This window comes from Monosiga brevicollis, genomic scaffold (assembly GCF_000002865.3).
Source record: "Monosiga brevicollis MX1 MONBRscaffold_2 genomic scaffold, whole genome shotgun sequence".
NCBI lineage: Eukaryota > Choanoflagellata > Craspedida > Salpingoecidae > Monosiga > Monosiga brevicollis.
Window position 1 is genome coordinate 1,298,892 of NW_001865039.1, and position 25,438 is coordinate 1,324,329.

Consider the following 25,438-nt stretch of genomic DNA (forward strand, 5'->3'; position numbering starts at 1 on the left):
TGGCTGGACAAGCTCAACGCATCAGACATGAGGGCGGGAAGCAGGATTCACCCACACAGGCAAGCGCGCGGCGGGCAAGCTGAAGGAGAGAAAAAGAAAAGAAGAAGAAGGAAGAAGAAGGAAAAAAAAAGGATAGTCAAGTGGTCTCTTTTCCCGGGCGAGCAAAAAATGCCACCCCCACGTAACCGCAACAGCGACGATTCTGTATGAGCTGCAGTAGACGAAGCATTTTGCTCTGTGGCAGTCCACTTTGTGGTGGCTTTGCCTCGCTGGATGATAGTCGACAGTGGTGCGGAAATGCCGGCAGCGGCGGTGGCGGTGACTGGGTTGCTGGACAAAGACCATCTACGACCTGTTGCATGATGCTGGGTGGACTGTGTCGAATCACCCTTGGAACGAGGCGTGCCTCATCTCACAACCTAAACTGGCACGCACCGCAAGCAAGCAAGCCAAACGGTGCCATATCCTTTGTGCACCTCACCTTCATCTTTGACAGCGTGCACTCCAACAAGATTCCTCTGGCCATGACGGCATGGTCAATCCAACCCTAAACCCGCCCAAGACCGAGAAGAACAATACAACCAGGACAACAACAAGAAAAAAAAAAAAAAAAAAAACCACGCTAGCAGGCAAGCCTCTGACCACACATACCACCACCCTAATCGTACGCAAGACACCACCGACGAATCAAGGCGTTTGAAAGTGGGATAGGCCACGGCCTTGAAAAGCAAGAAATTCCTACCATGCTTGCACCCCTGCTCGCGTTGACCTTTCAGTCAGCTCACCCAGGTCGCATCGCAACTGCGCATCCATACCTGCAAGCAAGCACGTATGCACAAACCACAACAAACCGCAAACTTTACAAGACCATTATATCTGACATTCTGACATTAGTTAAGGGTGATTGTCACTGCGCTCGTGCGCTGGAAGTCGGTCCGTCGGGTCACTCAGTGTAACGACAACTTGACACGGCACGGCATTCGAGCAAACGGCAGCCGCTTCCTGCAGGTGCGCACCGGATAGGCACCACGTTCTTGGAGGGTATGCTGGGAAGAGTGGGAATGGAATTCAGAAGACTGGATGGATACCGTCCGTTTGCAACTGTGAGTCATTCTTGTGTGCGCACTGTTCTCCTGCTTGAGTTTAGGTCGAGCTCGAAAGCGGCTGGTGTACACATCCCGATCAAAGAGCATGTCGTACCTTGGCCATATCGTGGCCAAGCTGTTGCTTGCGTGATTCTCTCTTGCCTTTTTTTTTTTTCCACCCACTTAGCAACGTCGCAGCGCCCCATCGATCGTGTTGTCGATCGACACCATGAGGTGCGTCACCACGCCGGCTCGTTCGCTCCCAGTGCATGCCAAAGCAATACCTCCTGTTCCAGCGTGCCGATCAGTCCCTGGCAGTACCACTTTGAGCCCTGGTCTTGATTCGGCACCATTGTGTTCTTGACCACTTCTTTCTAGTACCAGAGGCACGAATCCAGGTGGGCTAGTCGGCTCGACTGAGCCCACATACGTGGTTTCAGCCTTGCAGCCGGGCTTGGACACAGACTACGATGCCCAGGCCTTATTTGCGCTCCAGCACTGTCTCGCCACTGTACTCAACGAAGACGATGGCGATGAGGAACAGCTCTTCGACACCATTGAGGTAAGAATTCCATGCCAAGGCCCGAGTTCGTGCTTGAGCTGGAGATCCGCCAAGCCCCTGCGATGAGCATGGCTGACGCTCCTGCAGGGAAGGGGGCAAGTCAATACCCAAAACAGCAACACCAAAATGAAAGACCAAGCGAATCGACATCATTGCTCAACATTGTTGTCTTTGCGCCCCCTGCGACTCGCTCTCTCCAGCCCATCTATCAGAACCGCTTTCGCTTGAGTGCTAGGCAGGAGCGTAGCCCAGAGGCAAACGAGGCGACAGAGTTCAGATCAGGTCTTGCTGCTACATCACAGCGCACCGAGTTTGATCTCAATCAGCCTCGCACCCTTCATCTTGGTAGCAACATTGACTTGGGGGCTCTCAATGGTGCCCCGCCAATCCTGCCCCTCCCTGACTACCTCTTCCAAGCGCATGCCTACCGCCTCGTCATTTCCCTGGACGTCACCACGAGCATGGCTTGCGTTGACCTCAGTTCTGGCGAAGTGCTCTTGGATCGCATGCAAACCATCCTGCGTGCCTTCCTGACCAAACTCGTGGCACAGACCCCGTCCAGTGCCTCACCCACGACCGACACGAGCAACAGGGGCTCAACCGCCCCCGAGACCTCCCCTAGCAACCTGCCTGCTCTACACCTTACTGTTCTTGTCCAGTCCCATCCGCAGCTACAGCCCCTGCACTCGGTGCGCACCATCATCCAAGATAACGCCTTGACGCCAGACACGCTGGAAGACATCCTACAGCGCATTGCAACAGAGCTCTGCGTCATTGAGCAGACGCTCTCCGAGGCTGGTGGCCCGATTCCCGAGCCTCCACCCTTGCCTTTGCAACCCGAAATGTCCAAGCGCGTTTTTGATCATCCCCGGACCTCTAAAATTGTGCGCCAAGCCGTCCCTCTTACCCTTTCTGAAGCTCAACGTGATAATTCCTTCAGCAAAGCCCTCCGTAACGGCCTCTTTGCCCTCTCCTTGCTGCCTGACGAGGCTAGCCCGGTTCTGATTGTACTCACAGACGGCTGCGTGTCCATTCCGTCGCAAGAGGTCCTGGACACGGTCTTCTCGCGCTTTCAAAACCTTTCAGCGCGCGGTGTTTTTGTCCATGTTGGGGACACGGCCTCCAATTGCGACTTTGGCCGCATGCCGGATTCAGAGCTCATTGAACATCTGGCGCACGCAACTGGTGGTGTTGTCATAACTGGCGATGCCGTGCTCAGCGAGGCCACTGACACATCAAAGCAAGTGCCTTTACCATGGTGCAACAATGTCCAACGCGCCGTCTTTTTGCGTTCGTACCATGCGCTCGCGGTCCCTTCCGATCGTAAACAGAGCAGCACCATGCCGATTCCAGAGGAGATTATGCACCTGCTGCCCCTCAAATCAGACGAGACCACGTCCGTACCCTCCTTTGCTGCCCTTCATCTTGAAGCACAACCCCTTACGCGCAAAATCAAATCCTATGTTATGGCAACCAACATTCAGCGGTACGAAATACGCTCATGCTCGCTGTGTGCACATCGGTGTGCCGCAAATTCGTTGTTGGTGATGTCAACACTTACACTCTGGTCATATGTGATGTGATCGGGCCTCATGTAGGGTTTTCGAGCACCGCATCCGTCAAGGCTTCCGGATCTCTCACGTATGTTGCTCGCTCCCGTCAAGCTCAAAGGCAATGCCCTCGGGTCCTGTGCTTTCCACTCCGTCTGGGATCTAGTCAAGTATTGACTTTACAGGCTTGGCCTCACCAAGTGCGGCCTGAACGATAGCTGGATATTGATCTGGGTCATCGGCGTGCTCGATATGCCGCCAAAAGCCACGGGCCACCGCCTTTGAACAAGCTGCCGGAAGATTATTTGGCAGTTGTGATGGAGCTTGCGTACAAAGAAAATGTTGTGATAAGTGCGTCCGTTTTCATGTGCCCCTGATGTCTGCTTCCTTTACGCTGCTTGGTTTGCATGCACAAAAGAAGCGTGGCGACGCATGGTATCGGGCCCAGAACGCTGAGTGCACTTCCTCACCCTCGATGACCCTGCTGCTCTGCCAGTCTGCACTCTGATGGCGCGCTTGTCAACCATGTTGGGTACCGCAACGTCCACCGATACGCCCGCCTTTACTCGCGTGCGGTAAGTTTGAATTTCAGTATCGATGGATCTTTCAATCTGAGTCAAAGCCCTTCAGGTGATTGTCGAAGCATGTGTGTATTGTTAACACTGCTGCCTTGGCCTCTGTTTGAATTGCATGGAGCCGTCTACAGATTCCAGATCCGAGCAACGCACGACTTTCACCACCTGGTTCATCAGGTGTCCAATCAAGCAGGTGCTCTATCTGCCAAGGACACCAAGCTTGCTACTGCCATTCAGCTCCTTAGTCACCTCAACGGCCTGGAAAGCAGCGACCAAAAACTTGTCTTTTTCCAATCGTATACCATGGTGCCCGAAATCCTTACCCCAAAACCCGAGGTGAGACTCATGGTCATCTTGATTCTTGTATCCTCTCGATTATCCTTCTTTTTGCGAGAGGACACGGCTTCTGCTTGCCTGGCCCTGCCAACATCTGATGCGATTCGGTGCATCTCGAACATGTGAAGGCCTTGTCGCGGTCCTCCGCTTTGTTCATCCGCACGGCCACGGGCGAACTACAACTGCCTGAGAGTGTGGCTGCCCATCTCGACATGGCCTCTTCTGCTGGTACGGCATTTTTTGGTCTCACTCACTTTACACAACAGCCATTGGCATCCAATGTCTCCCCCCCGCTTCCTCCTCGCCCCCTCCCTTGGACGTTCGTCGTGGCTCATGTTGCTTGAATCTTTAGGCGCATTCTGGAACCTGGTTGCTGGCCTTGACGAGAGTGCTTTAAGTCAATGCTTGCCGCAACGTCAACTCTTTTTCCTCTTGCGACCCGACAATTACGGCTTACCTGGGTAAGCCGAGGGCAACTAGATTGCATGACTGCTTGATTGCGCGTTTGTCACACTGAGACAGCAAACTTGTTCACTGCATCTGTGTTCTTGCTTTTTTGCAGCACAACTGGCATAAAGGCGGGCAAGTGCGAAGAGCATACTTTCCACGACGCTGAGGCCCAAGCGCACACGCTATTGGCTGCGTGGTGCACCTTCCGCCTGCTGGATAACAGCTATGTCCGCTTGGTCTCAGGCAGGAGGGGCATGCCCAACGTGCTCGTCCTCCACACCAAATTTGACGGTGGCCTCCTCGTACTCACCTTGAACACACTCATTGTGGACCCGCATGACCGATTGCAACAAATTGCCTACCTGCGTCAAATCTTTGACAGCCAGCCCATGGCCACGGCCGACGCCAGCCATCTCGACCCAGCGGTGAACCCAGCGCCTAGCACAAACCCATATGACCCATCTTCTTCCCTGGCTGCCACCTCCACCGGCAGCACTTCTGCCTCGACGGCTCCAGTGACGGGACTGACGGATACTTCGCACTCTGCCTTTCCGTTTTCACCGACAGGAGATAAAGTTGAGTTTTTCCCCAAGCAAACTCAACCCACAGCCTTTTTCCGTCGCGTCATCAATGCCCACCAAGAACCCGTGCTTTTTACGCCCTACTTGCTTGTCCCTGTTGCGCACAAGACGGTGCGTGTGCTGGCTGACTACAAGCGTCTGCCATCCAATATGACCTCATTTGGCGGCAGTCACAAGCCAGACCGTGGGGCTGCCCTGCGCGTCATCTCTTCTTTGGCGCAACAACGCTGGGTCTTTGCTCTGAGCAGCAAACATGGTCGTCTTGGCCGGCCAGCCGTCGTGACTCAACAACTTCTGACGCGCCGCCTGCGCGAAGGATTTTTGCTCGTGGAGAGCAATCGAGCCTGCTTGTCGTTGGTACGCGAGCTCGCAATCCGTCGCCCATCGGGCGAGGTTGGCACGTTATCTGTGCAGTTTATTCTCTTTCAGCGCACTTACGACGTTGCTGCCATGGAAGCCTGGGCCGAGCCCGAGGCCGGTGTTGTGCTTGATGATCCTTGTAACCCACTTGCCTTGGTGGGTAAATCCTGTGCCAACGTGGTCCAGAGCGTCTTTGAGCATGATCTGGCCCTGATTGCGGCTCTCAGCACCTTTGACACGCTGTACGAGCGTCTCTGTAATATCGTTCAGGCGGACAACAAGCCCTTCGGCCCGCTGGAACCGCCATTGTTGACCGAACAGCAGACGTTGTATGACAAGCGTGCTGGTGCCACTGTGCGCATTTTGCCGCCGCAATTCGATATTGTTGCTCTTTTGCACGTGGCCCAACAACACAATTTTGCGCTTCGCTCGTTTGAAGCCAGCTCCTCCCGTGATGCTGCGAAGAAAGGCGGTGAATCGAGCGCTGAAAGTGGAGCTGAGACCGCAGTTGAGCGCACCTCAGTGGATCTTCATCAGCAAAAATTGGATGGTCTGCAAGAGGAGCCACCGCAACTTGATGCCCTCGCACCGGGAACCTGCCTCGTGAGCGCGCACAACCTCCTGGTTGTGCAGTTTTTGGCTCATCTAGAGCAAATGACCGATGCGGAGCTCAAGCTCAGTAGTAAGGATCAGGGCAACTTGCGTGCCATGCTGGGGAACGACGAGGCCTTTGACAGAAGTGACACGAACGTACCGGGAGCCGACGGCCTGTACCGTTGTTTTCTTAAGCTGGACGAGCACGATACCATGTTGATTTACGTGATCGAGGAGGCGACAAATCGCGAATGCTTGCATCATACCACAAGTGAAGCGCGGCGATGCTGCATTCTGCCCATGTTCTCACCCGACACAACTGCGACAACGCCACACGTCGATTCGACGCCTGGCCCTGCAAGTGAGAGCTCATTGGATGATGCGACGGCCGATGACAGTGTGCCAGGCGAGGAAAGTTCTCGTCCCAACCCCAAAAGTTCCAGACGGAGCGTGAATGAAGCTAGCCCGGGCTCGCCAGCACCGCGGTCACCCGCTGCTACCGTATCGCATGAGACGGTGGCACACCGCAGCTGGCGCATTTTTTGCTTTGCCTGCTCCTCGGCTCAGTTGTTGGAGTCGGCTCCCTCCTGCGCTCCCGGTGCACCCTCTTCCTTTGATCTTCGATCTGCAACCCTGCCAGAGCTGCTGTATGACCATGGCAAGCGTGACTACCGCACCGCAGCAGGTGTCGGCAAGGCTCAAAAAGAAGGTGCCTCGCCCACCGGGACCGCCGAGCAGGCGCACGGGCAAACACTTGAGCCCTCTGTATCAGAGCGCAGTGAACCTCACTCGCGGCGTGAACCAGGCCCAGGCCCTCACGTTGTAGCGGACAACGGTCCAGGCAGTACGGCGGCTGGATCAACCGCCCCTCGAAACCAAGGCCTGCTCGACATGCCTGTGGACATGGTGGCGGTTGTTCGGACAGCCTTTGCCCGGGCCTTTTGCGCCGCCGCGTTTGTTCGGATGCAGCAGCGCCTCTATTTGCACGACGACGACTTGAGGGAGGCTCTCGCATGCTGCGACACCCAAAGTCGCGCCTCGTCGCTAACTGACCTTGTCATCGATCTGGAGCGGTGGCGTGATCACGAGGTGGCGCCAGGCTACCAGGCGCGTGACCTGGGCTTTGACGTGCGCCGTCGCTTTGCCGCCATTCTCGAACAAAAGTTTGCTTTTGCCAGCACGATGGAAGTCGACAATCTTTTCTATCGCGAGCATCCGCATCTCAACATAGCCGTGGCCTCCCCCCGCATCGTTCTGCCAACCGCAGCGCATGATGATGGCGAGGATAGCTTGTCTCGCACGACGAGTGTCGGGGTAGGGGCCTCTCCCGCTCTGACTTATCGCAGCGTGGGCCCTAGCCATGCCGTGGGCTCGACGAGTCTAGGCGCGCTGGCAACTTTTGCTCTTCAGGGAGCGCAGGTACCGGTCAATTTGGACACACGCACCGAGACTCAGGCCAGCGACCAAGCCTCCAATACCTCATTAGACGACGACTTTGATTTCGAGCAAAGTGCGCTTTTACGCGTCCAGCCCATGTTCTTGGAGCTCTGGCTTCATGTTACGATCAAGGGTGGGTCGCGCGTTATCAACGCACCCGTTCGCCACCTTGCGCTGCGCTTGGAGGACATGCCACCTGAGCTGCAATACGCCTCTCTGGACGATCTGGAGGATGTGGGCATTGAGCTGCGCTTGAAAACACTGGCACCACTTACTTATCAGCGGACAGGCACTTTCTTGGCAAGCAGCGCCCATGGGAACAGCGGGGCGATGCGTTTTCTCGCCGACTTCCATCGTCAGTGTGAATGGCTGTTTCGAGACGAGCGCTTGTCTTTGCAGCGCTGTGCCTTCAAGCCGGAGCGCACCTACTGTCGGCAGCTTGTACAGCATTTGCGCGAGGCACCGCCCGTGCACACGCTGGCGGGCATTGAGACTCACGAGCTGCGGCTGCCGCGCTTGCAATCTGTGTCACGGCTTTCGGCAGAAAAGGTCTTGCACAACGAGTTTTGCCTCGGTTTCATTCCCACGCTGCATCACATGCGCATTGGTGACTACATCGTGCTTGTACCCGCTGAGTATCTTCCTGCTCGACCCCGCAACTCGCCCCCTGCAGCCGCCGCCGCCGCCTCTGGACGGAGCTTGCACGAACTCTTGCGCTGGTGCCGAGAAGAGCCCGTGCCCTTCTGCCGGCCACCGGAGGACAGCGGAGGCGTATGGTGCCTGTCTGAAGAGCAAACCTCGTGGGACACCATTACACGTCCGGAGGTGGACATTTCACATCACTATCAGCTGCGACGCGAGGAAAGTCCGGCCTCGCTGCCTTTTATGCTCATGTTCCGCCTGCACCATGGTGCGATTGAGGTGGTGTTCCACACGCGCAACGAAGAGTTGCACCCCATCGAAGAGCGAGCCAAGCAGTCCGTGAATAAAATCATCGAGCTCATCTTTCACCGCGTTAACCAGCAAATGCTGTTGGCCGACGCAGAGCAAACGCACTCGGCGTCACCATTGGTGCTGAGCCCATCCTGGTTGCCAAAGATTACACGACGTGAGCAGTATAGCCCACCGTCTGAGACCGATACCAGCCTCTCCGTCGTGCGCGTTCATCAATATGATGATTTGTCCGCTGGGCGTGGTGAGGGCCGACGTGCTTCAGTCAGCTGGGGTCGATCTGTTACCGAAGATGCATCTTCGCTGCATTTGATAGGAAGTGAGCCCGCAGAGACGGCCTCGGAGTACGGCCGACCCAGCTCTGTGCTTGAGCCGGACCACTACTTTCCACCCGGTCACTACGCTGGCAATCTGCTTTATCGCTGCGCTTTTAAACTGCATCCCCGCTTGCCGGCTCAGGAGGCCCTCTCCGTTGCCGTCAGCTGCCTCGAGACCTTCCAACTCGTGGAGGAGCCATTGTGGTTTTTCTTTCGCGATGAAGACACCGATGCCATCCATCTCTTACACGTCACAACCTCCACGGTTGAGCAGCAGGCTCTTGAGGCAGATACTATGGCTTTGCGCAGCGCCTCTCAGATTGCGGCACGCCCCGATGAGCCTCCTGTTCTCCTCAACGGAACCGAGGTGCGCACTGTTGAGGTGACCAGCGTCTATTCCGATGATCAGAGCCTGGTCAGTGGTAGTTCTGGAGCAAGGGCCAATGGCACCCCATGCCTGGCCCTATACGTCTTTGGGCATCGTTGCGTGAGCAGCTCCGTGCACCAGAAACTTGTCAAGATGATATCAGCGCGGTTGGACGAGAGTATTCAATTTGTTTTGTCTCTGCAGCTCCTGCGCAACCCCAAGTCACGCCTGAGCTCCTCTGATCTAGATTTTTTGCGGCCCAGCCCAAGACCCTCACATTGTTTGCGCTGGGCTCTGCCTCGCGCCGTGTGTGACGAACGAGTGTTTCTTCTACTGCTCAAGCACCAACTCAAGATGTTTTTGCTTCGCTTGCACCTCGGGCCGTCAGCAGCCAAACGCGAAGCTGCCATTGCGGAAGATGACGCAAGGCCCGATTACTGTGTTGATCCACGCCGCCGCTGGGCCCACATGCCTTGGACGCAACACGCCTACCTGTACAACAAGAGCGATGGGTCAAGCCGCCTTGGCAAGCCCAGCCGTGTGATGTCGGACGACGGTCACGGCCTCGCACTATTGACGGTCAGCACGCGTGAGGCTGAGGCCCCTGACATGGACGCTGAACTTGTGGAAGACCGAGCCCACTTTTTTGCCATGCTGGAGTCAGCGTCGGACAAGGCTTTGGCCGAGGCGTCCCTCAGTGAGTACCGCCGGGATGCCCTCAACGAGCTTTTGGGCGCCCAAGCCATGCTCTTGAGGCCAGCGCTGGAGGCCAACGATTATGCACGGTCTTTGATCACCATTCCCTCACCACACGAGCCTGCAGCCGATACGCGTTACCTACAACTCGATATCTGGAGCCATGGCACGGGCCTGCGACCCGAGCCTCTTTTGCGGCGCTTGCTTCAGTCCATGGCCTTTGCCTGTATTGACTATGCCCTCGAGATGGTGATTCAGGTGCACAGTCCGGTGCGCTACCAACTACCATCCATGCCCGTGGCAGATTTGGGCGATGCGACTAATGGCCGCAGCGCAGGGCCAAGGGTCATTTCCAAGCGGGAGGCGCGCAGCTTTGGTAATCGACGGCGGAGTCATTCGGTGCCGGACCCGGCTCAGACGAGCGCTGTGCGACTTGTTCTGAATGATCTGGCTGCCGTTGAGGGAGCTCGCTTGTTGGCAAGTTGTGAAGCGGCCTACTACGCAATCAGCACTCATCGATATGAGCTGGAATCTACCACTCGCCAGGATGCCCTTTTGCACCGGCTGCGTCGCCACCTTCGGAAGTACAATGCCGCTCTCTTTGTGGGCACGACGGAGCTTCACTTGCAGCAGGAGTTGGCATACGAAACCACAGAGGATCGCAAAGCCGTCATCGTCCTGGGATCCAGCCCGGCTCTGCTGCTGGCTGCGCAGCAACAGGCGCTGATGCTGGACACCCGTCTCTCAGCGCCGAATCCGAGTTTGGGCACGCCGGGTGTGGGCGCTCGAAGCGGTGGGGTCAAGGGAAGCACTCCCTCCGGACCTGCAAGTGCCGAATCCACCAGCTTGCGTCGCTCAGAATCGACAGACTCAGAGGAAGGCGCCAAGCGCCATTCGCACGGTTCAGCGCAGGGTGGGCGCGGTCTCGCTGGTCTCGGACGCCGCGGGGGGATTGACCGATCCCGATTTCTCGGTCGCCAGGGTCGCAATTTTCCTCCAGGCGCTGCACCCACCGCTAATCAGGCACAAGGTCCTGTCAAACCAATGGACATCATTCTCGGGAAAGGCAGTCAGGGATCTTTACTCGTGGACGGTGCGCGGCATTGGCTGGTCATGCTCACGGTGGGCGCGGACTCTCTTACGGCCTTGGCGTACAATGCACAATCGGACTTGTTGTCAGATATCGACGGTATCGTTCGCAGTCAGGTCAGCTGGACAAACGCACGCGAGGAAGCGGCAGCGGGTGTGGTCCTCAGCAAGTTGGGGTTGCCAGCCCTGGTGACCACACACCATCTGCGCTCTCAATTAGCCGAGGGCAAGCTGACCGACCTTCTACGACATCCATCCCCGCCTGCACAGCGTGGAAGCAATGGCGTTGCAGCAATGGCAGCAACGTTGGCGGCAACAGGGACCACTTCGTCAGGTGCAGCATCATCAACAATGGCGGCGCCCTTGGAAGAGGATGGTGCAGGGGGAGCGCTCACATCGGATGAGCGTCGGGACTGGCCCACCGATTTCTTTGATGTTGTGCGTCAACATCCGTCAGCGCCCTTGCGAGTGTCTGCAGCACGGGACGTGGTCAACCAACAAGGCTTACATTTACTGGCACTCCAACGAGCGGACACGCTTGCTCGCCAGCGCTGGATTACCATTCGGCGCAAGCACATTGAGTGGCGCGAGAAAAGCAAACGACGCGAACAAAGCATCAAAACGGGCGGTTACCCCGAGCCAGTTCCCTTTGTGCAAGATTTGCTCGCATGTATGCGGCATTCGCATTATTGCGCCAGTCCCATCTTGCCCCGCCTGCAGCATGACGGTGAGGGTGAAACAATGCAGACCGTGCTCCCGGCTCGCGAGGCTCTAGCACATCGTCTTCAGCTGGACAAGGCTCGCGATATCTATGTGCACTATGCCGAGCAAACCTTGGGGTTTGCACAAACTCTGCGCACAAAAGACGCTTCGTTACCGGAGCTGCGCATCAAAGCCGCATCGACGCCCCACGCCGAGGTGGAGCTGGATGCGCTGGAGACTGGACACATGTTTTTGCAGCGCTGCAGCAACTACCTGGAGGTGCGCGGGGCAATTGTGCTTGAAGTCTTTGGTCGAGGTGCTTTCCTCTTCGTGCGCATGTATAGCATGCATCGCTTGGGCTTTTTATCACAGATGGGGGATGTGACCTACGGTGCCGAACGTGCACAGGATGCGCACCCACGCGAGTTTACTCGGCGCTGCGGTGATTTGCAGGACGACATGCATGTGCATTCTCTTGCCTTTGATTTTTCCGTTCGCGAGATCAACCGCCTGTTGGATGACATGAGCACCCCGTTTTCCGTGCCGCAACTTCTTGAGAGTCTTGTACGAAAGCACCCGAAGCCACCGCGATTTGCGCACAACTTTGCAGGTTGCAGGCTTCTCAGCCCAAGCGCAGTGTTGTTGCAGGGGCGAGAACATCTGACGCCACGTTGCCCACTCATGCGGATCGCGGAGAGTGTTGCCAAGGAATTTCAGATGGAGCCGGACGATCTCATGGCGCGCGCACCGCATGATGACCGGCTCCTCAGTCGGCTGGAGCAAGAACTACCCTCGGAGCTCGTGGTGGAGGCCCTCATGATCCGCATCTTGTCCGAGCCAGAGCGGTACAATCTAGTGTTGCGATCCACCAGTCACTCTAGTCGACACTTGCTGTTCATTCGGCCACAGGGCGATCGCCGTCTCGAGTGTGCTCTGGTTGTATTGGTGGACCCACTCAAGCTGGCTCGGGACACACGCGAGCTTAACAACGGTGAAGTGCGTCATGGCTATACGTGTCTCTTTGTGGTGTGTGTGTGTGTGTGTGTGTGTGTGTGTGTGTGTGTGTGTGTGTTTTGAAGATGATGCTTAGTGGTTTTGTCAGAAGCGCGAGTGATTTCCAAGAAATCGCACATCAAAACGGTGACAGGAAGTCAGGGCTCACATGATCTTATGCTCTGAAACAGGACTCTCGATTTCGTTTGCAATATTATGTGCTAGCCAGTACCATGGGTATCAAGGTGCCGAAGGCCCAACCTCGTTTTCGGGTCAGTTGATGCCCTTGGTTGCCACATCTGTTTTTGCAAGTGCTCTTTGTATATTTCTTCCTGATCGAGTTGTGGGTTTGCACCTTTTCCCTCATTTGAGCAGGGCTCGCGTGACGACGGAGAACCCATGCCGGTATGCGGGCCTGTCTTTTTCAGCAAAGAGCGCTTGGGGATCGGCCAGCTCACTCCGGGCCGAGCGCTCCCTTGTCTCCCCCGCCCCTCTCCTTCATACACACGCGGCGTTTCAAAGTCTCACTCACACTGGGTATCTGTCCTATTCGACTACATTTGCAGCTGCTTGAAACGCATGCGCGGCATGCAGAGCTTTGCGAGCGAGTGTTTGCACACACGCTTGCGCGCGCTTACAAGCATCAGTGGCGGGACAAGTGAGTGTGTCGCTGGCTTCATCGCGCTCCCTTACATAAATCACCGCGCCATTCAGTGTATTTGCTCGATTGTCTTGCTTGTTAGCTTGTGGAATCGGCTGCGTGTGTTCACCGCGGATAGCAGTCTGGAGCACGGTACTGAGCCCGCGGCTCCCTCATCGACGGCTTCGAGCGCAGCAACCCCCGTCAGCGATGTTGGGGCAGTACGGCCCAAGCGATCGGGACGCTTCTCTTTGTTTGGCCGTAAGGCAGGGCGTGTGGAGACGGCCACGGTCACAAGTGCCCAAGCTTCGGGCCTGAGTGCTGCGTCTCCCTCCTCAAGCATCACGCTGCCCGTTATTCCGTCAGCCGATGAGACAGTTCAGGCTTGGGTGATCGAGTTGTTTGTGCTCAGCCACCGCGTCAACTTGACCAGCACAGACGCCAGCATTGCAGCCCTTGAGGCCATGCCTGAACTGTGGCCCCACCTCTTAGTTGCTTTCATGCGGCATATGCCTGGTCAAACGCTCCTGGTGGAGAAGGTGCGTTGTCTAATTGTCATTCTTCTGCTGCGCATGGACCTCTGAGGCTCAACAAGACATCTGCCGTGCCCGATAGTTGCGCGCACCAAGTGCGGAGCCACCAGTGATGGATAAGGATTCCTCCAGCGGCCAGTTGAGTGAGGAGACAGCGCCGAGCGTTGTGGCCGTCGAGCAATATGTCCAAGAGTACGATCATTTAATCGTGTTCAACGATCAGGAGCAAGGCGTCGCCGTGGTCATCACGCGGCTGGGCGAGCTGCTAAGATTTCTGCTTATTATAAAGGAGGTGCGTGGGACTTGATTGCTGCAGAGCCTAGACATTTGGGTTCATCTGATCCTTGCATGTTGCTTCCTATAGCTTCCGCCAATGGCCACGCGCCAGTCCTCCGGTGTGTTGGCATGTCTGTCAGGCAGCACCTCAATGGGGTTTGGATTCGGCATACTTGATTGGACATACGCCACGCTCACCTGCTCCTTTCCCGTCTGTGCTTGTACCTGCGTCCCAATAGGTGGCGCCGTGGCTATGGCTCTTGCTGCAGCGACGCCTTCACCGGTTTCAGAGGAAGCACTACGTCATGCGCAGGTACGCTGATGGCACGTTTGTCACAGGAAAACTCATCCAGCTCACGCTGTTTTTGAGGGCTCATGTTGCTTCTCTCTGCTCGGGCTTGTGGCGGCGTAGGCATGTGTTAATGTCATGTTAGCCGCTGCATGGCAGCGCCTGTGATTCGGGATCACTCTTCCTGCAGAGTTTTGTTGTGTTGAGTTAGCCGCTGCCTGGCAGCGCCTGTGATCGGGATCGCTCTTCCTGTGTTAAGTGCAGAGACAAGCTAGTTTGGTCATCTTCTGTGAGTGTCACCCATAATAAGTGTTACATGTACGTATTCTTTAGGCGAATCAAGGAGTTTCAAATCAGTTCTTCCATGCCACACTGTATACCAATATGAACTAACAAGCACATACACCAATTGCACAGCCTCGCGCTCAAATCGCATCCAGGGCGATCGTCTCAAGGTCAGGGTCACGACAAGGAGTGAGTTCGCACAAACTCAAAAATGATGGGCATGTAACGGTCGTAACGGTCAAACAGTCAAAAAAAAACAAAACTGCAAACTGCAGTTTTAACTGTTTTTAACAACATCGATCGATGTAAAATTAAAATCCCTCGTTCTTTCATTCAACACACAAACCGACCGCGATGGCGACGGCGGCAGACCTTGGGTTGCCAGCAGCCGATCAGCTTCGGTTCTCGCTTTATCATCCCGATGCAACACCTTCCTACGGGCGGCATGGGAGCAACGTAAGAGCTAGCTTTGCATTGCGAGCTCTGTCGCTGTTTTGAGCTCGCGTTTTCGGATGGGGCATGCATGTCCGACACTGTTCCGCCCTGCACTGCTCAGATCTTTTCTCACATCCCAATTGCTGTGTACTCACGTGTTTGGGTGAGGCAGGTACACCCCTTTTTGGGCACAACGCGGCCACAGCGTGCAGACGCTGATAGGCGAACAGCCCCTCGCGTAATGGCTCATGCCAGTCTGAATCCGGTCAATGAGGCCCGGGCCATGGAAAGTCAGCCGCCGGCTGCCTCGTCGGCGTCAGCACCGGAGTCAACTACTGTCATCGAGGCTGAGACGGATGACTCGTCCCTCTTTCCAGCAGTGATGGAACTTCGCCTTCGTTTACGGCAAAACCTGGTCCGGCTTAAGCTGTTGGCGCAGACGCAAAACTTGCGGGGGCGCCCACAGCCGGGCCCAGCGCGCTCGGCAGCGCACGATGGAGCTGCGTCTGCGAAATTGGCTGCCCAGGCTCGTCAACTCAAGGTGAGCAGCGAGCGTGAGCCCGCTGGCATTGCAGCTCAAAACATGGATCAAGCATGTCCCTGGGTACAGCGCAGTGCCTGCTCATGCTTGCACAACCTTGTTTGGCTTCTCACCCGCCGTAGCGCCGGTGCGACATGCAGCCCGACTCCCTGAAACTTGAGGTGTGTCATGGTTGGTTCGTGTGATTCATGGTAATTTCTGTCTGCCAAACTAAGTTCAGAGCTTGGTCTTCATGTCGGCCATGGGCTATAGGAGCTCCGAGACCTTTTGGATCGCATCGTTCTGGCGTTGGAACACCGTGAGGTCGATGATCAGGACCTTTTCGAGGCCGCACGGCACATTGAGGCCACCTTGGGCACGCACATGCCAGTTGCTGTGGCTGAAGAGGTGCGCGTGCAATTCAGTGTTTGCCTTGTCTGTTTGTCATCCTCCTCAACTGATGCACTCGGTCTGATTCTGGATTGATCTTCTCGGGCATGTTGTGTAGAGTGGACGACCGCTGCGCCTTAAGCAGGTATGAGAGCTCCTGTTGTTTGGCATGGCCTGGCAGGTGGAGTCAAGCGCCTTCAAAACTTCCTGTACCCCTTGCACACGTGCAGTCTCAATGCCTTTTGCGTATTGTTGTTCAAAGCTCCTAGCTGGTGCTATGCATAGATGCCAAGCGCGGCGGCCAGCCGAATGGAATGACCGATTTCATGTGCCAGGTATGACAAGAGTCGGCGCCCGGTTCTGCTCGGTTCTGCTCGTACAACGGGGATTTTGCACAGTCATGGCACCTTCTGTCTCATGGTGCCACTGGTCTCAGCAACACAATCAGCAGCCGATCGGCGGCGGGAACGAATTGCCTTGAGCTTGGCAGAGCCTACTCGAGGGCCACCTGCAATAATGGCACAAAAGGAACGCGAAGGGCGGAAGCCTCAGGCAGCCTCTTCTCGGCAGCCTGCCGCTCGGCTTCGCAGACCCGCTCAGATTCGTCGCGAAACCGGAGGTGCACCGCGTACGGCACTGACCCGCGGGCCTCAAGGTGCAAATCATCTGCATTCCGCACACACGCGCGCCCCTGTGCAAAGTCGGGTTACGGGTCGCTCAAATACAGCACACCGGGCTTCCCAGCATCAGCCTCATGCTGCCAGCGTTGCCAATTCACAGCGCGCTGTTCGTGGGCCACGAACACAGCTTGACCGAATGGTAAAACCTGCCGATCAAGCAAGCCCGGCGACCCCAATGAGCGTTACACCAATGCCTCTCGAAGCCACAGACAATCAGTCTGCCGAGTCGATGGCGCCCAATGGAGATTTGGAGCAAAACATCACGCTGTCTGCTGAGCAGCCGGTGCAGGGCGTCTGCGAGGCACATGCTGGTGAGCCACCCATGTCCTCGCTCTCCGCGGTCGACCCGATGCACGACCCGTTGAGCAAGTGCACTGTGGCGCCGGTGCTCGATATGACAGCCGCTGCGGCGACCAATACTTTATCAACCGCGACCGACGAACTCCCGAAGAGCCCACGTATGGGCACGGTGGCGAACCAGACGAATCATCAGCTGGCTGCAATGCATGAGCTTCGGCGCGATCAGCCTGTTGCAGCGTCTGCACCTATTTCATCGCGGGAAGTGACACCTCAAGTGAGCCCGCCTGGGGCGTCGGCTAATGTTCAGCTGCCACACGCCGAGACGAGGCCACACATACCGAGCTCGGCCCGCGAGCAGCTGCAGCAGAGTCTGGCTCGCCTGCGTGCCCTCGAGCTGTCCTTACGCGAGCACGCTTCGAACCGCACATCGGGAGCACTTCGTGCGCGGTCAATAGAGCCTTCTTTTGCGCCAAATTTGCCATGCACACCTGGTGGGACCGGTATGCCACCCGTGGCGTCCTGGTCGTCAACTTTGGACAGCGGCGTTATCTACAGCCAACCACTAACTGCGAATCTCCGAGGGGCAAATGCGCCCGCCCACCCGCCCGCCCCGTCAACTGCTCAACGTTGTGATCGCACACCCCTTTGTTTGTCGCCGGCTCAGCTGGCATCCTTTGAGGCGTATCGGGTACGAGTCTTGTTTGCACAGAAACACAGCGCGCATGAGAAAAGAAGAGAGAGAAAGAAAAAGGAACAAACTCAACTCGCCTGCCTTCTTGTTGATTAAGGCAAGGTTTGGGCCTCACTACCTTTGTGCCCAATATTGCATGACTTGTAGGAGAAATACCGAGATTTTTGCCAGCAACGCCGGTGGAGTACGGGTGTGGCCAGGGCTGACATGGATGGCTTGGTCGAGGTCTTGTACGATGAGCTGTTGCATATCGTTGCGAGCGAGACGAGCACTTGCTTGAACGAGGCATTGGATGAGCTTTTGGATATGGAGCTGCGCTTGCCCAGCGCGATGGCAGGTGTGCGGGTGATGCTGCCCCAGGGGTTGGATCAGCAACCGGAGCCAGCTCTACGCGACACACCGCCGGTTGCCGAGGCGGGTCTGGAGGGTTGGGTGGCACACACGAGTTTGGGAGCCGAACTGACTGCCAGTCGCAAGGCCGAAGCATTCCTGGCGGCAAGTATGGCGCAGGGGACGCATCGCCAGGGCCGGGAGGGACGACAGCATTCAACAGGGTCAACGCAGATGACTGCTGTTCAACCTGCCACACCCGAAGCTGTGCCGGCGGCCTCGATGGAGCCAAGTCCTTCAGCAATTTTGCCATCCTCACCTACCAAGGATCCTTCTCCAGAGCACACTTCAAGCTTTACCAAGGATCCTTCTCCAGAGCACACTTCAAGCTTGGATATATCTGATGGAGAGGGCCTGCCTCAAGCGCCGACGGAGGAGCATCCACGCCCGGTCTCGCCTTCTGGAGGAAATGCAATTGACTTTGACCAATGGAGCCTTGGCTCATCCGTAGGTGCCAAACCCGCCCAAGTGCAGGGCCAGGACGACCTGTCTGGCCTTCAGACGTCGCCGGCCATACCGCCAAGGGTACATGTGGAGGAGGCGGAGAGCCGAGCATTGTCAGTGTCGGCGAGTGCTGATGAGCCTGAGCCTTTGACGCAGGGGCAGTTGTCTTCTGACGCGCAGTTGTCAACACCTGGTGCGCGCTCCCTTCGGGAGACATCGGTTCTGTCTTCTTTTTTCGGCTCGCCGCTGCCCTCGGGTGCGGCGCGGTCCATCGTGGCTGAGGACTATTCGATGGATTTTGATGAAACCAACGGCGTTGCCTCAGCTAGCGAAGTACCCTCGGCTGATACGCTCCGCTCTTTCCCGGACAGCGGAAGCGAGGAGGAGTTGGAAGAGTAAGTGCTGGCGGTTGTTGCTGCCCTCCCCGCCCTATTCTTTGAGAATGTTCAATTGAGTTGTGATATCGGGTCATGTGCATCCTGACTCAAACTTGTTCACCTATCATGCTTTTCATCATCGCTCCAACATGTGTGTCGAGATGCATGCTATGCATCTCCCGTGCCTCTAAAGAAGTAGCAGCGAGTTGTTGAAAGAGATCTTGAGAGAGAGAAGGAAGAGAGTAGAGCTTGGGAGAGAGAGCTTGACAGAGAAGAGAGAGCGAAGAGGTGAGAGACAAGAGTGCGAAGAGGTGAGAGAGAAGAGAGCGAAGAGGCCAGAGCAAGAGCGAAGAGGAGAGCAGAACGTTGGCAATGTGGGCCTGCAAAGAAGAGAGTCCCCATCTATCTTTAATTTGTCTTACAATTCGCGTTTGCGGCGAAAAGGACATGGATGGGTGCGGTGGGTTGTTGTTTGGGTGCGGTGGGTTGTTTCCTCTTTTCCCTGTTAGCCCTACCGGCAGACACCCTGCCCTTGAGTGCGCATGCCCTTGGATCTGAACACTGTTGGATCTGGACACCTCTGGGTTTTGCTGCTTGCCTGCTCCTGATACACTTGCTGAGGGTCTTGTGATCTTGCTTGTTTCGTCTTTGGACGGATTTCCCCTGGATGCCAGGCAGCGCCCAGCCCGCTTTCGATGGCTAGCTGCAGCCCTAGATGACATGGCTGGCAAGGCGAGCGCGACAGCACACGGTCAGATTGCTTGTTCTATGCATGTGCAGGCTCGCGCGACCAAGTCCCCCAATTGTCGTCACATTTGTCTGATGCTTGACCTGATGCTTCAGGGTGAATGGGAAGTTGCCAACTCCCGCAGTTTGGGTTCATCTCGCTACTTGGCACCGTCAGATCGCGATGCAACAATCCGCGGCACTGGCCTTGCTGGGCGCCCTCGGGGGGCTTGTTGTCCTTTGCCTGCTTCTTATTGTTTGGGTCGTATGCCGCCGGCGGGCGGTTTGGGGCCGCATTCGTCATGATGCCAGCCCGTCCAGCGAGGCCGATGCAACTATGGGTTCATGGCGGCTCAAGACCGCAACAACTGAGCTCCTTAGGTCGTCCCATCGCTCCCCACCACGCAACTTTTTGCCGGCCAACCGGCCCGATTTCTCCGAATCCTTCGCCGGCCTGAGCACAGCGCGACCAGGATCGTTTGCTGGAGGCTGGAGTGTTGACTCCGATGATGATGTGGTGGCCGCCGGTCCGTACGGTGCTGGACCCATGGATGGCTTGGACAATGAAACTTCGCTTTCCCATGTCCAGCTTCTGCAACTGGCGTTGCGCAACGATTTGCCCTTTCTGTTGCGGCCTGAGGGTCAACTCTATGTTGTCGTGGCCCAGCTGCTGCCCAACGGGCGACCCTCCGGTGCGTGCTCACTGCTGCTTCAAGCGTTACCACCTTCCTCTGTGTATGTGCACTTGGCTCACGCGATGCCTTTATCAATGCGGGGCGCTGGGATGATTGGATACCCAGTGCCACGAGTTGTAACGCTGCCGCCCGATTCCTTTGCCAACGGCCTCGGTTTTGCCGTTAGCGGCGCGCAGCCGGCGGTCATGGTCAGCGTCGAAGCTGGTCAGCCCTTATCCCCGGATGCACGCATACCTACCGGGAAGTCAACTGCCCTGCCAGCTTGTTTGTGCTCAGCATCCCGGATTTCTCGCCAATTAGGGGGCCGGGCTGATCGAGGCGGCGCCATGACTGATGACATACTTGTCGAGGTAGGACCTGCACCACATCAAAGAGTCGCATTTCCAAGAAGCACGATTTGTGCCATGGCTTTGGTATGCTCATATCGGCTGGTCATAGATCTGTGGGCGAAGCTGTTTACACCTGAGTCACAGTGAAATCATACGCGAGGTGCAGCGTGGTAGGTCAATTTTCTTTTCGTCACCAATGCACGATCGCCGGCCAGAGTTCATGAGATGGCATGCACCCCTTTTAGCGGTTGCCGAGTTTGAGCCTCGCGTCAACAATGGCGATCGTGTGGGCAACATTCGCCTAAAGGGCGATTTTATCGTTCCATTGGACCGGGAGCGCCAGCAGCCCCTGGGGTATCAAGAGCTAACGATGGAGGATTTGCATCTCAACCTGGATTCTCCGCCTCGCACACACGGTCACACGGAGCGCGATCGACTGTTGGCTCGAGCTGCAGCGTGCGTGTACCTGAAAGTTTGATCCTAGCTATCCGCCAAAGAATTTTTTTTTCTCTTACAGCTGACCATCGTTGGCTTGATTCTGTTCGACAGGGATCACGCTCACGCCAGTGAACTCTTACGACAAGGCAATATCAAGGGCGCCTCGGCCATTTTGACACGTGCTCTGGCCGATGTGGTGAGGATGTAGTCGGAGGTGGCCATCACGCTGCAGTCACAGCCTGTCTCCGTGCGTGCAGCTGACCGACACTGCCTTTCTGTCGTTCTGGGCATAGAAAACGGGGCAAGCCAGTTTGATCCCGGAAAGAGTCGGTCCGGCCGGTGTGTCCACGCATCCTCGGCGTGATGGTGCGCCTCCTCAGAGGCATGCACAGCACGCGCACCATGGGACGCAGCGAGGCGCCTTTGCTCCAATCCTGTGCCCCATGCCCCAGGCTCACCCACGAGCTTTCACAGCGCGTCCGAAGCCAATACTGGGTCAGCACTGTTGTCCTTCTCGAAGCTTGTCGACTCTTGGGTTTGTCGTCATCTGGTCTGGATTTCACTCACGTATCTATCATGTTCGGCGCAACGCGTGGCAGCCGTGCCAGAGGCCTTGCCCACGACCAGCAGGGTGTTGCGCTCTGTGGACAGAGCGCATTTACGTTTGCAAGCGCCCGAAGAGCCAATGTCGCCATTCATCGCCATGAGTGCTTCAAACTCATGCCGTTGAGGGCAGTCCCAGACGCCATCCACGTCTCACGTCTTGGCTTGCCGAGGTTGAAGGCTGCATGGTCGCCCGATTCAGGCACAAGGGTGGCCGAGGCCCGCTTGTTTGACAATGGTTGTTTTATGTTGTGTTGTTTTATCTTGTCTTGTCTTGAAAGCGCTTTCAGCAAAGCGCAAAGGCCCTTTTGACTGACCACACCCGCCGACGCGCACCGAACTGGGCGTGTTTGCCTAAATTGAGAATGTAACGCCAAGGGCTGGGTATTAAAAGGCTTCGCATGGCGAATTGATTGATCGGAGCCTGACAAAGACAGGCCGCAAATAAAAATGTTGGATATCGTGGTGCTGTCATCGCTCGAGGTGACGCACTCTCATGGCCGGTACAGAGGACTGGCTCATGCGACTCGCGGGCCACGACTGAGGCGTAGGTATGATCGCAGATCATCAAGGGCCCAAAGGGTTCCAACGGCGGTAGCGATGGCAATGCCACCGTAATAGCCCGCGTCGAGGCTCCAACCAGGGCGGCGTTGAAGCAGGGCGCTGCAGATGCGCGCAAGGGGCACAGCCACACAGGCTTTGACTGTGAGTTGACCAGCTAGGTTGTGCAGCAAGTAATCGCGACGAGAGGCGGACCACCACAGCGTCGTCGCTAGCAAAAGCCAGGGTGCGGCGAAAAGGGGGTTGAAGGTGTGAAAGTGGATCACGTGTGGGTGGTTTGTCATGGACAGTCCACTTCCGCTCATGGCCAGCATGAGCACGAGCGTCGCATATCCTCCGTAGCGATGTAAGCGCGCCCAGCGTGCGCCCCGCGCCGGCGAGGCAGGTGCATCGAGAGCTAGCGCCGTGTACTTTTGCCCATGAGCACCGATCACCAAAGCCAGTGCGGTCAGAGTGTGAAGGCTGAGCGGCACCTCGGGCAAGGCACCGCGCATGAGCATGTGTACACCGGTGTCACGGCTCACGCTGAGCTGGTATGGGCCCACCATCTGTTCCGACTGTCGCGGAGTCCATAGGGCCTTGAGACCATATGCCACCAGACCGGGCACCGTGAACCAGGTTGCCCAACGCGTATACGCATCTTCACGATTGGCAGCCAGCGCCTTTGCCCGCTCTGTCACCCACGACGCCATGGCAGCTCCACCTATGATTTCATTCGCTCCGACCGATCCGTATGTGTGTGTGTGTGTGTCGCAGGTCGCTCGCTAACTCTCTCAGCCTCTCAGTCTCTCAGTCTCTGTCTCTCAGTCTCTCACAGTCTCTTGAGTAACGGTCGCAGCTTTTGTGCAACCGTTTTCTTCGTCTTCTTGTTGTACTTTTTTTTTTTTTTTTGGCGCGCTAACGGTCATTTGGCGCTGCGCACTTGAACTGCTTGACGAAGAGGGAAGGCCGGCCTGTTCGTGTGTGTGACTGCTTGTTTGTTTGTCCAAGGCGGTGTGTTGGCTGGCCGATGACACGATAGTGTCGTGGCATCCAGGCCAGTGGGTGTCAAATCATGGCTACCCAGATTCGTTTAGCTCCGCTTTTCTCCCCAACGGGAACCGTTGCAGATCCACCAACGGGCACCAAGGCACAGCGACAGCTGCAGCGCCGCAGGAGCGGAAAACTGCCGATCGCTTCCATGCCACCCCAGCTCTCCACCACACCAACGCGACGCTTGCGCTTTTCATCCAAGCCACCAGCCCCCGACGAGGCGCCTCCCCCAGATGATGCCGTCGACCGCGCCCGGGCCCGCCTGGCTCGTCAGCGCCACCGTCGAGCCTGCCTCGGGCGGGCCGACGAAGAAGCCCACACATGGGATATTCTTCGCCAGCGCCGTGGACAGCGATCTCGTGTACCTCGACCTGGTTTGTTGGTTGCCCCTCATGTTCAAATTTGTTTTTTGTTATCTTGTGAGCTCACTGCCTTCCTCTCGGTGTGTAGAGCTGACGCTGCCTGCTCACATGCCTCAAATCCGCAAGTACAATGTGATGCCCGATGAAGAGAGTTTTCTTGCGACTAGAGTCACGGGTTGCGGTGCGTCAGCTTTTGGTGCTTTGTATCCTAAATTGCTTGCGCGCAATCAATGACTCGTCAAGCCCGTCCGCCTAACCTTAGATCTGGAGGGTGGTTATGCCATTGCGTATGGAGGCACGCACGGGGAGCTCGGCTTTGTATTCTTTCGCAATCCTCCTTCATCACGCCCTCAGCACGATGCAGCCTCAGCTCAAGCCGGTACGACGGCACAGGATCACACCCTTTGGCCTTTACCGCATGTGCCTTCGACTCACTCCTGCTGCGTCGCCTGCAGACATGGCCATGGTGCACACCCACGAACGGTCTGCTTTGGTTGACCTGGGATTCCAGTCTGCTCAGCGACGCTTGGTACGTTTGCGTAGTCGGTTGCTGTAGAAGTAATAATCTTTGCTGTTGTGGTTGTCTCACTCGCCACTTGCATTCTTTCTCCCTTTTTCGTGCAATGACCTAGGTGGCCGTCAATCAGGCCAAGGTTTGCATTTATGACATTGATCGAGCAGCTGCGCAGGCCGACGCCAGCGTATCTCCTTTTATCGCTGTGGTGCGTGCATCGCCGTCGCGCCCAGCAAGCTGTCAACGCTGTCAATGCATCTACACCCGAGCTTACACATGCATGCGCACACTCGTCGCCTTGTGGTTCCATAGGGAACCGTCAACTTGCTTCAAAAGCCCACGTCACTGTGCCTAGTTCCTGACACCCCTGGTATGTTCATGCAGATTGATGGGGCCGGCTCTTGGCCTGATCTTCGTTTTTGTCAGCAGAGGCATGGCTCGTGGAATTGCATCGTTTACATGTTGGTGGCCCCATCTTACACTGTGATTGTTGTAGACGTGGGGCTGGTCGGGACTCGCCACGGAACCCTCTGGCACTTTGACATGCGCATGTCAGGTGAGGCTGGCTCCTCAAAAGCTTGCGTTTGACAATTTAGCCGCGGGGGTTGCGGGTTTGGCTGGCCCGAATCGGAAAAGCTGATTCCTGGTGCCATGCGATCCGGACTGACGAAATGTGTAGATGCAGTGGCAGCAAGCAGTGCGCCGGCTCATTACTTTACCAGTGTTAAGCGAAACCGGACGTATCGAAGCGGCGCTTCGGTGACGAGCGTGTGTTTGGCTCCTGATGGAATGCACCTGGCCACAAGTGGGAGTGATGGGTATGTCATTGGCATTCGAAATCCTGCGGCTTTGCTGCCTCGACTGAGTGAGCACCATTGAATGCTCTCATTGCTCGATTGAATTTTCAGGCTGGTGCGGTATTGGGATCGCCGTTTTCTCGACGCTGAAGTTCAGGATCCCTTTGATGTGGCTGCCAACCACCGGATCGCCACCGGAACAACTCATTTCAGCCGAGGTATCTGCCACTCGTTCTTGATTCTCTACTACAGGCTTTCCATCCGTTGAGGCCCTTGTGGCAACCTCATTTGTCGATTGTGATATCTTTCAGGCATCATCAACTTGTCAATGGATGCCAATGGGCAACGCTGTGTGGCTGGCCTTGTGAACCATCGTATCGCCTGTATTCGTGACCTCTTTTCGCCCACGCCACGAGGTAAAGCTAAATTGCTCCTCCGCCCCCCCCCCCCCCCCCCAAAGGGTTGGTTTCCCTTCTTGGGCAAGCC

General features: G+C 56.5%; 1 protein-coding gene across 1 annotated transcript; it reads left to right on the forward strand.

Moving 5' to 3' along the window:
• Window positions 1–743: 743 nt before the first annotated feature.
• On the forward strand, window positions 744–25,034 carry MONBRDRAFT_22109 (uncharacterized protein; the record flags this gene model as incomplete). Its single annotated transcript, XM_001742152.1, has 44 exons — window positions 744–933; window positions 1,273–1,319; window positions 1,534–1,647; window positions 1,848–3,133; window positions 3,246–3,288; window positions 3,416–3,548; window positions 3,694–3,772; window positions 3,904–4,108; window positions 4,237–4,336; window positions 4,461–4,569; window positions 4,671–12,720; window positions 12,837–12,917; window positions 13,021–13,050; window positions 13,212–13,303; window positions 13,389–13,824; window positions 13,901–14,110; window positions 14,183–14,213; window positions 14,334–14,407; window positions 14,507–14,523; window positions 14,717–14,757; window positions 14,801–14,838; window positions 15,039–15,124; window positions 15,326–15,707; window positions 15,767–15,805; window positions 15,897–16,031; window positions 16,132–16,158; window positions 16,283–16,348; window positions 16,821–17,681; window positions 17,832–18,913; window positions 19,934–20,313; window positions 20,422–20,520; window positions 20,617–20,666; window positions 20,755–20,815; window positions 20,891–21,117; window positions 21,292–21,422; window positions 22,945–23,072; window positions 23,357–23,548; window positions 23,730–23,822; window positions 23,904–24,020; window positions 24,097–24,170; window positions 24,274–24,363; window positions 24,468–24,525; window positions 24,652–24,711; window positions 24,835–25,034. The coding sequence occupies 44 exons, from the start codon at window positions 744–746 to the stop codon at window positions 25,032–25,034; spliced, it is 16,044 nt and encodes a 5,347-aa protein (XP_001742204.1).
• Between the last annotated feature and the right edge of the window lie 404 nt (window positions 25,035–25,438).